At 34.0% G+C, this 15,644-nt stretch overlaps 1 protein-coding gene across 1 annotated transcript; it reads right to left on the reverse strand.

Moving 5' to 3' along the window:
* Positions 1 to 2,325: 2,325 nt before the first annotated feature.
* Positions 2,326 to 4,758, reverse strand: LOC133034539 (uncharacterized). The gene has a single exon (XM_061109642.1). It carries the CDS (start codon positions 4,756 to 4,758, stop codon positions 2,326 to 2,328), a length of 2,433 nt encoding a protein of 810 aa, XP_060965625.1.
* Positions 4,759 to 15,644: the final 10,886 nt, after the last annotated feature.

The following is a 15,644-nucleotide window of genomic DNA, read 5'->3' on the forward strand; positions in this document are numbered from 1 at the left end:
CAGTGTGTGTTGAGGATACCCATAATCGGTAAGCATTTTATTCAGCCATATCAATTGAGTGCAACATTTTTCTTTGCAATATATTACCTTCTGCAGTGGAAAGGGAGATGGACTGCTGTTTTTTGCTATACCACGAGACAAGGTTATTCCCAATGTAAAAGCAACCCCCTGAAGTGCTTTTCCTATCATCTATACATCCTGCCCAATCAGAGTCACTATATCCGACCAAAGAGGTATTCGTGTCACAACTATACCAAAGACCATAATTAACCGTCCCAGCTAGATATTTGAAAATTCTTTTGACGACGGAGAGATGAGGCTTGTTTAGGATTGGCTTGATACGGCACATAAACCTACACTAAAAGATATATCAGGGCGACTTGCTGTGAGATACAGTAAGCCACCTATCATACTTCTGTATAGAGTGGGGTCAACAGGGTCACCAGACTCATCTCGTGACAATTTGGACGTGGTGCCTATTGGTGTGTGTGCATGCTTGACCTGAGAGTAGCCAAACTTATCTAACATAGACTTGACATATTTAGACTGTGAAATGAATGTACCATGATCTAGTTGTTTGATTTGGAGTCCTAGAAAGAAAGTAAGGTCACCTATTAAACTCATTTCAAACTCATTAGTCATTAAAGTGACAAATGTTTGGACTTCAGTATCACAAGTTGAGCCAAAAATTATATCATCCACATATATTTGGGCAACAAAGATTCCTTTGTCAATATGTTTAATGAATAGAGTGCTATCTGCAGTACCTCGAGTGAAGCCATGAGAGATGAGAAATGAAGTGAGTCTATCATACCACGCACGTGGGGCCTGCTTCAGTCCATATAAGGCTTTATTGAGCTTGTACACATGGTGTGGATGATGCGGATCTTCAAACCCCTGTGGTTGTTTGACATAGACTTCCTCTTGAATTACCCCATTGAGAAAGGCACTCTTGACGTCCATTTGAAAGAGTTTGATCTTCAAAAAACATGCAATGATAAGAAGTAGCCGAATGGATTCTAATCGAGCCACGGGTGCAAATGTTTCATCAAAGTCGATGCCTTCGACCTGACTATATCCTTGAGCCACAAGTCGTGCTTTATTTCGAGTCACTGTCCCAAATTCATCAGACTTGTTTTTAAACAACCATTTCGTCCCTATAACATTTGCACCATCTGGTCGAGGGACCATTATCCAGACACCCAGTCTCTTGAAATTTCCCATTTCATCCTGCATGGCAGCCAACCAGAACTCATCTAATAATGCATCTCGAACACTTTTGGGCTCAATCTGTGACAGATAGCAGGCAAAGGCTAACAAATTCTGCAGTTTGCGTCTAGTGACCACTGTATCATTCGGATTTCCTATGACAGTGGCTTGAGGATGAGCTTTCTCAACCCAGGATGGGGGCCCGTTTTTATGAACTTTGACCTGTTGGAGTTCATTGGTCATGGCACTATCAACTTCATTTTCTCTTCCTGTACCACTGGCACTGGCTTGATTGTCACCTGATATGCCTGATGCTGTATTTAGAGACTCTGTAGAAGTATCAGGGTACACCTGAGACTGTCTAGTGAGGACTGGTCTAGAGCCTGAGAGAACAGGAGAGTCATCTTCGATCCACACATCTTCATGTCCTTCTAAATCATCAAATTTCACATTCATTGATTCAACTACAGTGAGAGTCCGTTTGTTGAATACTCTGTAAGCCCGACTGTTGGTGGAGTACCCCAAAAATGTTCCTTCATCACTCCTGGGATCAAACTTGGTCAAGTGATCCCGATCGTTCAGGACATAACACGTACATCCAAAGATATGCATGTGGCCCACGTTAGGAGGTCTTCCTTTCCATAGCTCATAGGCAGTTTGAGAGGTACCAGTGCGAAGATGAACTCTATTGCACACGTAACAGGCAGTATTGACAGCTTCAGCCCAAAATCGTTTTGAAATATCCTTGGCCTGCATCATGACCCGAGCCATTTCCTGTAGAGTTCTGTTTTTTCGTTCAACAACTCCATTCTGCTGAGGAGTTTTTGGGGCTGAGAACTCGTGGTGAATTCCCATGCCATTACAGAACTCTGAGAATATGGAATTTTCGAACTCTTTTCCATGGTCACTTCTTAGTCGAAAAACTTTTCCAACTTTGGAGTCTTTCTCAGTTTGCAATCTCAGTATCAAGGCAGAGAATGATCCAAATGTGTCAGATTTGTCTCTAAGAAATTCAACCCAGGTAAACCGAGAGTAGTCATCCACCAAGACCATTACATATCTTTTCCCACTGATACTTTCATTCTGCATTGGCCCCATTAAGTCAACATGCATGTGTTACAGCACAAGAGAGGTGAGAAGTCTATTAATTGTGGGATGAGATGCCTTATGCTGTTTTCCAAGCTGACATGGACCACATACTCTTTCCTTGGAAACTTTCATGTCAGGAATTCCCTTTACAGCTTGAAGCTTCACCAATCTTCGGAGATCTCTGTAGTTCAAGTGTCCCAGCCTGTAGTGCCATAAGTCAGGTTTGTCCAAGAAGGTCCTGTTGCACACTATGGTATTGCACACAGCATAGCACTGGTCTACAGTTCTGTTTCCTGTTAAGACAACACACCCATCAGATGAAACTAAACATTGAGTTTTAGTGAAACTTACAGAGAGATTGTCATCACACAATTGACCGATGCTGATGAGATTTGCTTTGAGTCCTCTCACATATAAGACATTCGTCAGGTGAGCTGCTCCATTCACATTTACATCACCTCTCCCAGCAATCTGTCCTTTGTTGCCATCCCCAAAAGTGACAGATCCTCCTTTTTCATCTTTGAAGTTAACTAGCAATTTCTTATTTCCAGTCATGTGACGCGAACATCCACTGTCGAAGTACCACTGACCTTCAACAAAGGCAGACAGAGACAGCTTTGCAACCAAACCAACATCAGAATTTGGTTTGGACTTTATTTTCCATTCTCGACGAGGTTTGCGTCCATGTGACTTATTTGGAGGAGGGAAACTATTTGGTCGATTGATCATGGCTTTCAAGTAGTTCTGCAATTTGTAACACTTAGGACGGATGTGACCTCTCCTATTACAGAAATGACATGTAGGAATGAAATTGTCATTCTGTGGAAAGTTGTCAGCATCAGTCCTCCTTCCTTCAAATTTGAGTTTGGTGGGTCCAGTTGGAACCTGTCTCCTCTCAGATGAGTCAGATTCATTAATGGTGACTGAGGTGTCAGGAGACCCATCTTCCTTCTTTGATGAATTGACATTGGAGGGTAAGGAATGCTCAACAGACAATTCATTTCCTTGCTTGTAAAGCATCTTATATCCTAATGAAGTTCGATCACCATAGGGCTTCTGAAGCTGTAGGGTTTGATTGATGGCAGCAGTGCCTGGGGGAATGAACTGTAACGCTTGCTTGGTTCGGATTAGATCAGCTGTGAGTTTGTAAATCTCATTCTCCTTTTCATCAAGAAGTCTGTTGAGATTTTTGACAGAGTCTTCTAACTTTCCTTTTTCAGTCTCCACTTGCTCAAGGGAGTTCTTTAGGGCACGAATCTGTTTAGTCATGTACTCCCATTGTGCAAACATTTCTTCATAAGCATGTTGACGACCTGTGCTGTCTGCTTCTGATGAAGTGGAGACTGCATCATCTTCAGATTCAACTGGATTACAGCTTTGGGCCATGAATGCAAGTACCTGCTTCTCCTCATCTGATCCTTCACTGGCTGTGGAGTTCTTTTCCTCATCACTATCACTCCAAGTTGTTGCAAGGGCCTTTTTCTTTTTTAGTGTGTTGGCACACTCAGCCTGAATGTGACCATATCCATCACATTCTCTGCACTTAATCCCTCGCCCCTTTTGATCAGTTGAGGCTTGTCCTGGTTTGAAATTTACTCCTTTGTTTCTCTTGAGCAGATTTTCTTTGTCAGCTGATGAATTTTTCCTGTAGTTCTTTTTCAAGAACTTTGCATAGTTTCTTGTTAACATGGCAACAGTTTCATCTGTAATGCCATTTAAGTCCTCCAGAACAGGTTTTTTGTTTTCTTGGTGAATAAGTGCAATCCCAACCTCTGATTTTTCTTTCACCATCTCCTTTTGTTTCTTGGTTTTCTTCCACCTAGACAGTGATAGCTCATAGTTTTGTAATGATCCGATGAGCTCGTCAAGATCGAGTTCCTCAATGTTTCTCATTTCTTCGATAGAGGTAACTTTGGACATGAATCTTCTGGGGAGGACACCAAGCACCTTTCGAACCAGTTTCGAGTTAGAGTAAGTTTTCCCCAGAGCATATGATTCATTAGAAATGTCACAAAGTTTTGCATGGAATTCAGCCACAGACTCATCCTCCTCCATGGTGAGATTTTCGAAAGCCTTTGCCAAGGCACGCAGTCTTGATTTCTTGACAGCATCAGTTCCCTCGTTCTTAATCTTTAGCTTCTCCCAAGCTTCCTTAGCAATTTCACAATTGGCTATAACCTTCAACTGGTTAGTGGAGACAGCGTTGAACAAGGCATGAAGAGCCTTTGAGTTGAAATTTGCTCTTTCCATTTCAACAGTGGTCCATTGACTCATTGGTTTGGGTATGACGATTTCATTCTCCATCATCGTTGGTTTCCACCACCCTTCTTCTATGGACATCCATACTCTTTCATCAACAGCTCTCAAGAAAGCACGCATCTTGGTTTTCCAGTATGGATAATTGGCTCCTTCCAGCATAGGAGGTCTCGAGGTGGAGCCTCCTTCTCTGAACATTTCCATCCTGCACACAGAAGTGATAAACAGAAACACAATTGTTCTGTAGTTCTTTGAGAGAGAACTCAGAGGCAGTTAGTTGCAACAGAATCGATCGTCAAGGATGATTCAAGAATCAACAATCAAGAATCATACAGCAGTAGGATCTAACACAAATTTTTATAAAATTTCAAGCTCTGATACCAATTGAAAGTGCTACTAGTAGATTTTATTGATTCAAGTTACCAAGTTGTACATCTTTAAATTGATCGATTTCAAGATATGAGTTATGAACAAGAATTAAGCTTTAAGCAGTAAATCACACATCAATTTACAAGCTTCATCTGCACTGAGAACACATCTCAGCCGACTAGTGCTTGGGTTCCCCGAACCAGGGTAAGTTCATCCACTATCAATCAAAGGTTCATATTACAATTACCAATTCTCTCTAAAGGAATCAAATACAACCTTTTCAGCAAATAGTAATGAATTACCAATGACAATCAAGAACACTGATTGTCAATGCACAATCCCTTGTGCAGCAACTGAGCTCCTCTTCAACATGTCTTCAATCTGAAATCCCTTCAGATCTGATGATGAAGATGACACTGAAATCCCTTCAGTTTGAACTCAACGATTCCAGATTCAGATCATTCCGCCATTGACGAACCCTCTCAAGCTTCAAGATCTAACCTGTAATCACAATCACCAGAAACAAGATACGACTATCTCTCTAAAAACAACCGAAATAACTGTCTGAATGATTAATTGAATAACCACTTTACTAACAGAAACTGATTATATATATGACCACAACGATAAGTCCAGGTGGCACTAACTAACACTTAAAAAGACTCTCGTAAACAAACGTTAGTGCAGATATAACAGTCTAAAATTCCAGACACGACTAGACATTGAACAGAACATACACTGTCACAAAATAATGACACTAACAAATAAGCTAAGAGGAATTAGGATAATTTCGTTTATAAATAAGAATCCAACGATGCTTCAATTAGCGAAAGTCAAAGTAATCTTATTTATACAATCTTCTTGTTTCATATCGTAAAAATACTAGTCTAAGGTGTCATCAATTGATGAGCAGCTAGATGTCGCATATACAATATTTATCTTTCGAGATCTAACACTATTATGAATGTCTAATGGTGAAAATCCACTAGGGATTTATCTCGTTAGATAAACAAGCCAAGTTAGACCAACAATGAAGATTCGAAATTAAACTACAACTTAATAACAGAAAATAACATGGTTCAATATAAATTCATACACAATTCAGAAATTATAAACATATAGCAAGTAGGAATGACAAGTGAAAATACTAAAACTTACAATCCTAAATAATTTCCAAGGTTTTCAACAAACTGATATCAGTGTCCCGTTTAGGCAGAGTCAAAGCTACCATTCATTGAATAGAGTTGTCAGCTCGTCTAAAATGTTAGACATTCTAGCAACCTTTCATTCGATCAAGATTGGAATTCAGCGTTGTCCCGTTTAGGCGAGAGTCAAGGCAATTCTATCTTATGAGCTTCCACCATTGTTTCATAATTTGCAAGTCAAGTATGGTCGCCACCATTAGGGTGATCCATACCATACAAAACACTTACAAACTATTTATCATGCGAGGTTAAACGGTGCGAAATTGCTAATGAACGTTCCTCCATTAGGGAGGATTACTCACTAAAACAAACGCGGTGTAAAACCCACAATGGAGATCGAATGTCTTAATAATAAAGCTCATTATTTAAAGAGAGTTGTATTTTCTTTGATTCTCTTTATTTAATCTATTTATTTTAAATATATATTTATTTAAAATTTCCAATTTAGAATGAAAAATTCTAAATATAAATTTTAATTTAATATTTATAAATTTTACTTAGATGGATATGAAAATAACATGAATTATTTCCATCTTAGTAATAATTTCCAATAAATATTTAGAAAAATATTCAATTTAAGTTGTTACAAAATTAATTTAAATTAATTTACAACTCAAATTTAATTTTCTATAAATATATATTGCATTTCGAAAAATTAAAGTATTCAAGAATACAATTTTCGAAAAATGCATGTTAAAATAAAAAATAAATCCTGGAAAAATTATTCTAATTTAATGTTGGCTCAAAATTAATTTACAACAAAAAATATAATTTTCCTATTTAATTAAATATATATAAGAAAAATTTCAAATATTTAAGTATGATGATGAAAATCAACTTAAATATTAATTTTCTATTTAATTAAATACACTAGAAAAATACTTCAAGCAAAAATATCACCTATCTAGATTTTCCTTTGACTAATTAATTCAATTTCTAACAATATACTTTAATTCAATTTATTTTAAATTAATCAATAAATGAAAAAATCATTGATTTAAGTTGATCCAAGAATTAATTAAAATAAATAATTAACTTACAACTTAATCTATTTTTCAAATAAAATTTGAAATTCCAGCATTTAAGAGATGCAATTTCGAAATTTGATTAATAAAATAAAGAAAAAATATATTTTGAAAATTATTTAAATTTAGTTGAAAAAATAAATTTCAACTAAAAATAATTTTCTATTTAATTAAATGTCATGAAAAAGAAATATTTAAGTATGATGATAAAAATCAACTTAGATATTCAATTTTTAAATTAATTAAATGTATTAAATTCAAGAAATAAATAATTAAGTGTAGAGAAGGCTTAATTATTAGTCTCTATTTTAATACTAGGAAAAATATACTTAAAATAAATTGTATCAAAATTAATTATATAAATAATTAATTTCACAATGTATAATATTTTCCTATTTAATATTAGAAATAATAAGTAGTCTAGAAATAACTATCTAGAAAATATCTTATTTGACTAAGTATCTTTTCCACAAAATTTGAAAAAAAAAATATCTAATTTAAGTTGTATTAGAAAAAAATCTAGAACTTAAATATTTTTCAAATTTAAATTTAATTAAATATCAAAAATTAAGTTGTAACCACTTAATTTGAAAATATTCCATTTTAAGTTAATATTCGAAAAGATATTAACTTAAAAAATATCTAAAGAATCTTAATAACCAATTCCTAAAATTCCTCAACTTAATTTTGAAATTTGAAATTCAAAAGATATTCAGATTTAAGTTGGTTAGTTGTAGATAACTAAATTTCAACTTAAATAGGAATATTTAATGAAAAATTTAAATTAATAAGCTCCAGAAAGAATCTAGATGGTTATAATTCTATATTTAATTAAATACAAGAAAATACATATAGTTTAGCTTAGAATAAAGAATTCTTTAAACTATAATTTTCTTAAATTAATTTCAAAATAAATGAAATTAATTATGTTGCTAATCAATTTTATTAGGTTAAACTAATGTAATAAACCTAGTACAGTTGTTCAAATCAGGCAAATGGGCCTTCACAATTGGGGTGGTTCATGTGAGGGGGTGCTGGGTTCAGTATGTCGTACCCACTACTATGGCTCCCAACTCTCACACAAAGCCCAAAAGAGAGGAATTTAACCTTAAAATGAACAACTGTTATTAATTGAATAAGCCCAAAAACTAAATGGGCCTAAATAAATTCTATCAAGAACTATGATAATTTATTTTAGCAACAACAACCTATATGCATCTATAATAAAATTAAACACATAGGCTCACACAGGCACATTTTGGATGGGTCCTATCATGTTGCTAGGTCATACACAGATGAAAGAAGATTGTAAATATACCTGTTACAAATTATTAACTTGACCAAAGGAGCCATCAGATCATTAGATCTGGCAAAAAGTAACCATGGCTATTTGCAATCAAGTAATAATAGGTTTTAAAAACTTACACACAAGCTAAAACACATACTCCTGCAACAAGGTTAGCTGGATAGTTGGATGTAGGATTTATTTAATTTTAAATTAAATAATTAATTTCGAAATTTTGAATCATTCAAAATTTTAAAAAAATTAAATTAAAATTAAATCTACAATTTTGAAAAATTAGGTTTCAACCAACCTAAATATCATTTCAAAATTTGCTAACTACTTTTAAAATTTAAATGTTATTTTATAAATAAAAATTAGAAAAGATAAGTTAAATATCTTTTTCAGATTTTAAATTTAATTTAAATAAATAAAATAACAAAATTTAAAAGTTAGCAAAATATCTTACATCTATTTAAAATTACATGATTATAATTATCTTATTTTAAATTTAAATACGGTCAAAATATCTAAAAAAGATTTAATTTAAAAAATATATATAAAATCTGACCTTAAATTTAAAATTAAGATAAGATATAATCAAATTTAAAAATAAGATAGATTTTTAAGCAAGAAGATAGATACTAATTTTATTCAAATTCAAATTACACTAATATCTTGAATTAAATTTAAAAAATATTAAATTAATTCAAAATGATAATTAGAATTGAATTAGGAATAGTAATAGTATAAATACAAAACTATACAAAAAATCGGAAGTTAATTCCATGAAAAAGCATGAAAAATCGAAGAAAAACGAAAAAATTGTGAACTGTACGGACAGTTTTCGCGATCGCAGGAAAATTTCAGCACAGCTCCGATTTTTTCGAATCTTCAAAAAATCATAACTAATTCAAATAAAATCGAAATTGAGTTCTGTAAAAGGCTAACTTGCTTAATTTTTTCCATACTATCCAATAAAAATAATTCCAGAAAAAGAATCGCAATTATTTTTCACGAAAATTTACAAACATCAATCAATCATCAAATAACACTCAATACAACATGATACCATCCAAAAAACATACAAACAATCGTTTTAAAGTCCAAATTTCTTGCAAGTAAATCAATTATCATGGCTCTGAGGCCAGTTGTTGGGATTTATTTTACCAGGATCTTAGATCTACTCACAAGTATGTTTATTAACAACCTAAATATGAACTTTCTAAAACGATGAAATAAACACATCTAAAGTTTAGGAAACCTTACATTGGGTGCAGCGGAATTAAATGACTCCTTCCGTTCAGATATCTAGCCCTTGATTCCTTTCTGTAGCAGAGCATTATCAATATCTGAACCTGGATCTCTTTCTCTGAATCTTTGATGCTGAAACCTCCTTCTTGCTGAAAGTCTTTCTTCACGATCTTCCTCACTATGATTGAGGTATCACTTGCTGTGTGTGGGCACTACTCTTACACTAAGAATTTCGAAATTCAAGAGGGAAGAAAAAGAAGAAGTGGCAGCTAAAGATAGGGAGAGAGAAAGGCTCAGGTTTTTCTCTGAAGGAAAAATAGAAAATTTAAGTGTAATTTTCCTGAAGCCTTCACTATCTATTTATAGCATTCCACTAGGGTTAGGTTTGAATTATTTGGCATTAAAATAATGAAAATATCAATTTAAATTGCCTACAAAAGTGGCTGGCCATGCTTAGTGGATTTGGGCCTCACTTTTTGCAATTTTGCAGTTTTACCTTTTCTGCATCTGATTTTCTCAAAAACGCCAATTTTCTAATTCAACCATTTAAATGCCAATTCTAACTATTTAATAACTATAAATAATTATTAAATAATATTGTCCTTTATCATATTTATTAATTGAACCATACAAAGTATCATAATTAACAAATATGCCCCTAAAATTCTTTCTTTACAATTTCGCCCTTACTTAGTGAAAATTCACAAATAGACATAGTCTAAATTGAGAATTATAATTGATTAATCAAAACCAATTACATGAGTCTTACAAGCAATATTATCTCAACTAGTGGGGGGACCATGGGTCTATATAACCGAGCTTCCAATAAGTAGATCAAGAATTTAGCACTAAAATTCACAAACTTATTAATTCTTCGTTGAATCCACGCATAGAACTTAGAATTGCACTCTCAGTATATAGAATGCTCTATATGTTCCACCATATAGACACATCATTAGTTATCCATTGTTATAATCCTAATTTGATCAATGATCCTCTATATGAATGATCTACACTGTAAAGGGATTAAATTACTGTTACACCCTACAATGTATTTTATCCTTAAAACACTTGACCCCGTATAAATGATATTTCAGCTTATGTGAAATGAGTACTCCACCATTTATGTTCGTTTGGTCAAGCTCGAAGGAGATCATCCTTTGCTTACTATTCGCCAGATAGAAGCTATAGATTCCATGTTTATGCTAGCGCTCCCACTCAATTGCACTACCGTGTTCCCAAAATGTACGTATCACCCTGACCTAAAAGTAGGCTTAACTAACAAATCAAAGAACACGAATAGCCTTTCAAGATTGAGCCTAATCATAACAGGATTAAGAACATTTGATCTAGGATCAACTAGGCGATATTGACTTGAATAGATATTACGGTAAGTTTAATAAATCTAAGTCAAAGTTCAATATCGGTCCCTTCCGATGCATACTCCATGCATCCAACCTGAGCTTTACTTTAACCAATGCTCTGGAAAGAACATATCACTTCTCCAAATGCAAGTAAACTCTGTTGTAGATTATCATATCAGTAAAACACTATGTCTGATAAATCTAGGAAACTTTATTCACATAGTCATGTTTACTTTCCAATGTGTTGACGGCACAATAAACAGGATCAAGTATGTGAAAAGGGTTTCAGATGAATTTATACATTATGTACATATAATCATGAAATAAATCATGTGAACCATACAACATTAAATGTTATTTCTGCTCTATATTAATAAGTAAATCTGATTATATTGAAATGAGTTTTATTTAGGGCATAAAACCCAACAGTTTAGTGATCTAATAATTAGTCAGTTAAACAAGAGCTCATCCATTTACTTCTATTTGCTAAGCTCAAAGGGAATCATCACTTTATTTTGTATACACCAGTAGAAGCTATAGATTCCATATTTATGTTCAGCAATCCCACTCAATCATACTATCGTGTTCCCAAAATATACGTATCACCCTGACCCAAAAGTAGGCTTAACTAATAAATCAAAGAACATGAATAGCACTCCTAAGTTGAGCCCAAGCATATTAGGATTTAGATTCTTTTAATCTTAAGATCAACTACTGATATTGACTTGTAAAGATATGTATAACGGTAAGTTTGTAATATCTTAACTTAGTTGCAATATCGGTCCAATCCAATGTATACTCCATACATTCGAAACTAGTATACTTTACTAATGTCCTGGAAAGAACATAACACTTACTCCAAGTGTAAGTACACATCATCGCTGATTATCACATTAGTGTAAATCCAATAACACTGATGAAACAGGGACCAAAACTTTTGATTCATATGATCACAATCACATTCTACTGTGTTGACGATATTGTAATTGTGAATAAACATATGATCTGGATTTAACTGATTTGTGTGTATGAATGTAATAAACATATTAAACCATTAGCATGTAAAATTCATGCAAACATCAATCACTTCAAATTTCTTATATTGATAACTAATCAGATTGTAAAGAGTTTTATTTAGGGCATAAAACCCAACAGAAAGACGGAACCCTGCGAATGTGTATTGACTACCGGGAGTTGAACACGCTTACCATTAAGAACAAGTATCCTTTACCTCGGATTGATGATCTGTTTGACCAACTAAAGGGGAAGACGGTCTTTTCCGAGATCGATCTTCGCTCAGGCTATCATCAGCTAAGAATTCAAGAGGAAGATATCCCGAAAACTGCGTTTCGTACTCGGTATGGACACTATGAATTTTTGTGATGTCTTTTGGACTCACTAATGCCCCGGCGACATTCATGGATTTGATGAACCAGGTGTTTAAAGATTACCTGGATAGGTTTGTGATTGTGTTCATTGACGACATCTTGGTGTACTCTGAGACCAAAGAAGAGCATGAGTTACATCTCAGAGCGGTTTTGCAAAGGTTACGGGATCACAAGCTTTATGCTAAGTTCAAAAAGTGTGAATTCTGGTTATCCCGTGTCTCATTTCTGGGGCACATAGTGGATAAAGATGGGATCATGGTGGATCCGGCCAAAATTGAAGTTGTTCGGGATTGGCCAGCACAGAAATCAGCTACAGAGGTTCGAAGTTTTCTGGGTTTAGCTGGTTATTATCGTCGGTTCGTTGAGGGTTTTTCAAAGATTGTTGTACCCTTAAACGGAACTGACTCGGAAAAACTAGAAGTTTGCTTGGACTGATCGGTGTGAGAAAAGTTTCCTGGAGTTAAAGCAACGCTTGATTACAGCTTCTGTATTAACTCTTCCTTCAATGTATTTTATCCTTAAAACACTTAGCTCCGTATAAATGATATTTCAGCGAAGTGAAATGAGATCTCCACCATTTATCTCTGTTTAGCCAAGCTCGAAGGATATCATCGTTTCACTTCTAAATTCCTATAGAAGTTATAGACTCCATATTTATGTTAGCGTTCCCACTCAATTATACTATCATGTTCCCAAAATGTACGTATCACCCTGACCCAAAAGTAGGCTTAACTAACAAATCAAAGAACATGTATAATACTCTTGAGATCGAACCTAAACATATCAGGATTAAGATCATTTGATCTAGGATCAACGGGTGATATTGAATTGAATAGATATTACGGTAAATTTTAATATATCTAATCAAAGTTCAATATCGGTCCCCTTCCGATGTATACTCCATACATCCGATACTGGTAAACTTTGCCAATACCCTGGAAAGGACATAACACTTATCCAAGGTGTAAGAATACCTATCGATGATTATCATGTCAGTCTAAATCCAGTGAACTGACAAATCAGGGAATAAACTTTCGAACATATAATTAAGATTATATTCCACTGTGCTGACAACACTATAATCATTAACAAAATCATATGTTCTGGACTTAAATAGAATTCATACATTATATATATAATCATGAAATAAATCATGTGAACCATGCAACATAAAATGTTATTTCTGATCTTTATTAATAAGTAAATCTGATTATATTGAAATGAGTTTTATTTAGGGCATAAAACCCAATAAACTCCCACTTGCACTAATATAAAACAAAATGTGCATTTCAAATAATCTTAACACCTTGATATACAAATCAAGTGTAGTAGTAGTATACTCCTCATAATAGGATCTGACAGGTTGAATTAACCACAACCTTTTCTCCACCATCTTAATCACAAAATCCTTGATATTGCGAAATTTCTCTCTATATGTCTACTCTCTTGGGATACTGGATTCTATATTTTTGGCAACTACTTTTTGGTTAATCAGGAAATAACAATAGTAGTTAAGACAAGTTGGAACGGTGCCACAAATGTATAGAACTTTCCTTAGACTGAATAAATACCTTTCTTGCAACTTTAACATCTAGTCTCTCTCTGGTAGACTAAGAGACCTCAGATAGGTTTTTACACTTCTCCAAAATCACTACTCCACCCCAGAGTAATCACCATCTTATCAGCAGACTTTCTAGCACAAAGGCAAGTCTCGAAATCTGATGTGGTGTAGTCTAAGAGTTTTAAACACACCCTTATCGACTAACATAGTTCCTCTTCTTAATCTTAAGATTTTCTTGATTGTCTTCCAATGTTCCTCTCCCGGATTAATCTGATACCTACTCATTACTCCCACTCAACAACAGGTGTTTGGTCTAAGGCATACTAAAGCATATCTGAGACCTCTTACTGTTGATTTAAGGAATTATTTCATGGCTTTATCTTTTCTGGAATAGTTGAGACTTTTCCTTAGATAAATAAAATCTATGCCTAGAAGTCGAGAAGCTTCTATAGATTGCCATTAGAAAGAAAATGCTTCAGGATCTTACTAAAGTAAGTTGCTTGCATTAGAGTAAGTAATTAACCAGGTATACCATAAGCCATAGGTTTATATAAACTCAAACCTTATAATACTAGGAACAGGAAGTTTTGTTAAGTCCATTGAATAGACTTATAAACTAAAATTTCCTTTCATGTCCTTGTAATCAGAAATTTTAGGTTATTCCAGGTGAATGGATCAAACTATAGTTCTATTGGCTTTTCTTCTTAGTTTCTTATCTTGACAATCCATTACTTGTTTAAACTCACAATAGATTTTAATCACTAGTGTCTTCCAAGTCATAAGAAGTGAAGTTCCTTGAAACTCTCCCACTACGACAAGGTACCGTGAATTATGTCTAAGAAAACTAAATGGTATTAACCTCTTCGGTTGTGTCAAGACAACAGAGGCAGTGGGATCATCTTGTATCAAATAAGATAATAGAACACTTATGGAATCAAGAAAAATATATCTCCTTTATTTGCTACTTTATTTTCAGACTTAGTCATTTTCTTAGAAAATTAGTATTTGTTTAAACAAACACTTTCTTATCTATTAACTATGGGATGTTCCACAATTAATCACTTGGAATAGCTAACAAACATGCAAACCATGGTTAACAGTTCTAGCTTTTCGATTAGGTCATCCATGAATCTAGTAATGGTTTACACTAAGTACCCAACCATTGCATCATTCTGAAATTGTATTACCATAGAAGGATTTAGGCAACGATTAGTAACTAATCATCAATATGTAACTTGAATTTCTGGGGAGGTAAGTTTGGATATAATTCAAAATCAACTTAATGATCTTTGAACTGCATATCTACTAACTATTTCTCCACCCCTATCAGTTCGCAAGATCTTTAACCACTTACCTTAATGGTTTTTCACCATTGCTAGAAATTCATGAAATTTTTCAAACATTTCAAATTTCTTTTGTTTAAGGTAAAATCTAGAGTGATCGTTTTAAGAATATAACGATAAAATCATATCCACCCCTGAATGTACATCCATCTGCGAATGAGATGAACTTACTTTCAGTGGATATAGGCATATTAACTCTTTGTAGAGATTGATCTTGTCAAAACCATTATGAACAAGATACAAATGCCATAGATTTATAAAATATGGTTGTGTCTTTTTGATGACTTAGGTTTAGCTAC

This window comes from Cannabis sativa, chromosome 2 (genome assembly GCF_029168945.1).
Source record: "Cannabis sativa cultivar Pink pepper isolate KNU-18-1 chromosome 2, ASM2916894v1, whole genome shotgun sequence".
NCBI lineage: Eukaryota > Viridiplantae > Streptophyta > Magnoliopsida > Rosales > Cannabaceae > Cannabis > Cannabis sativa.

Coding starts and splice junctions, on each gene's coding strand:
- LOC133034539 (XM_061109642.1), bottom strand. CDS start 4,758: ATGGAAATGTTCAGAGAAGGAGGCTCCACCTCGAGACCTCCTATGCTG.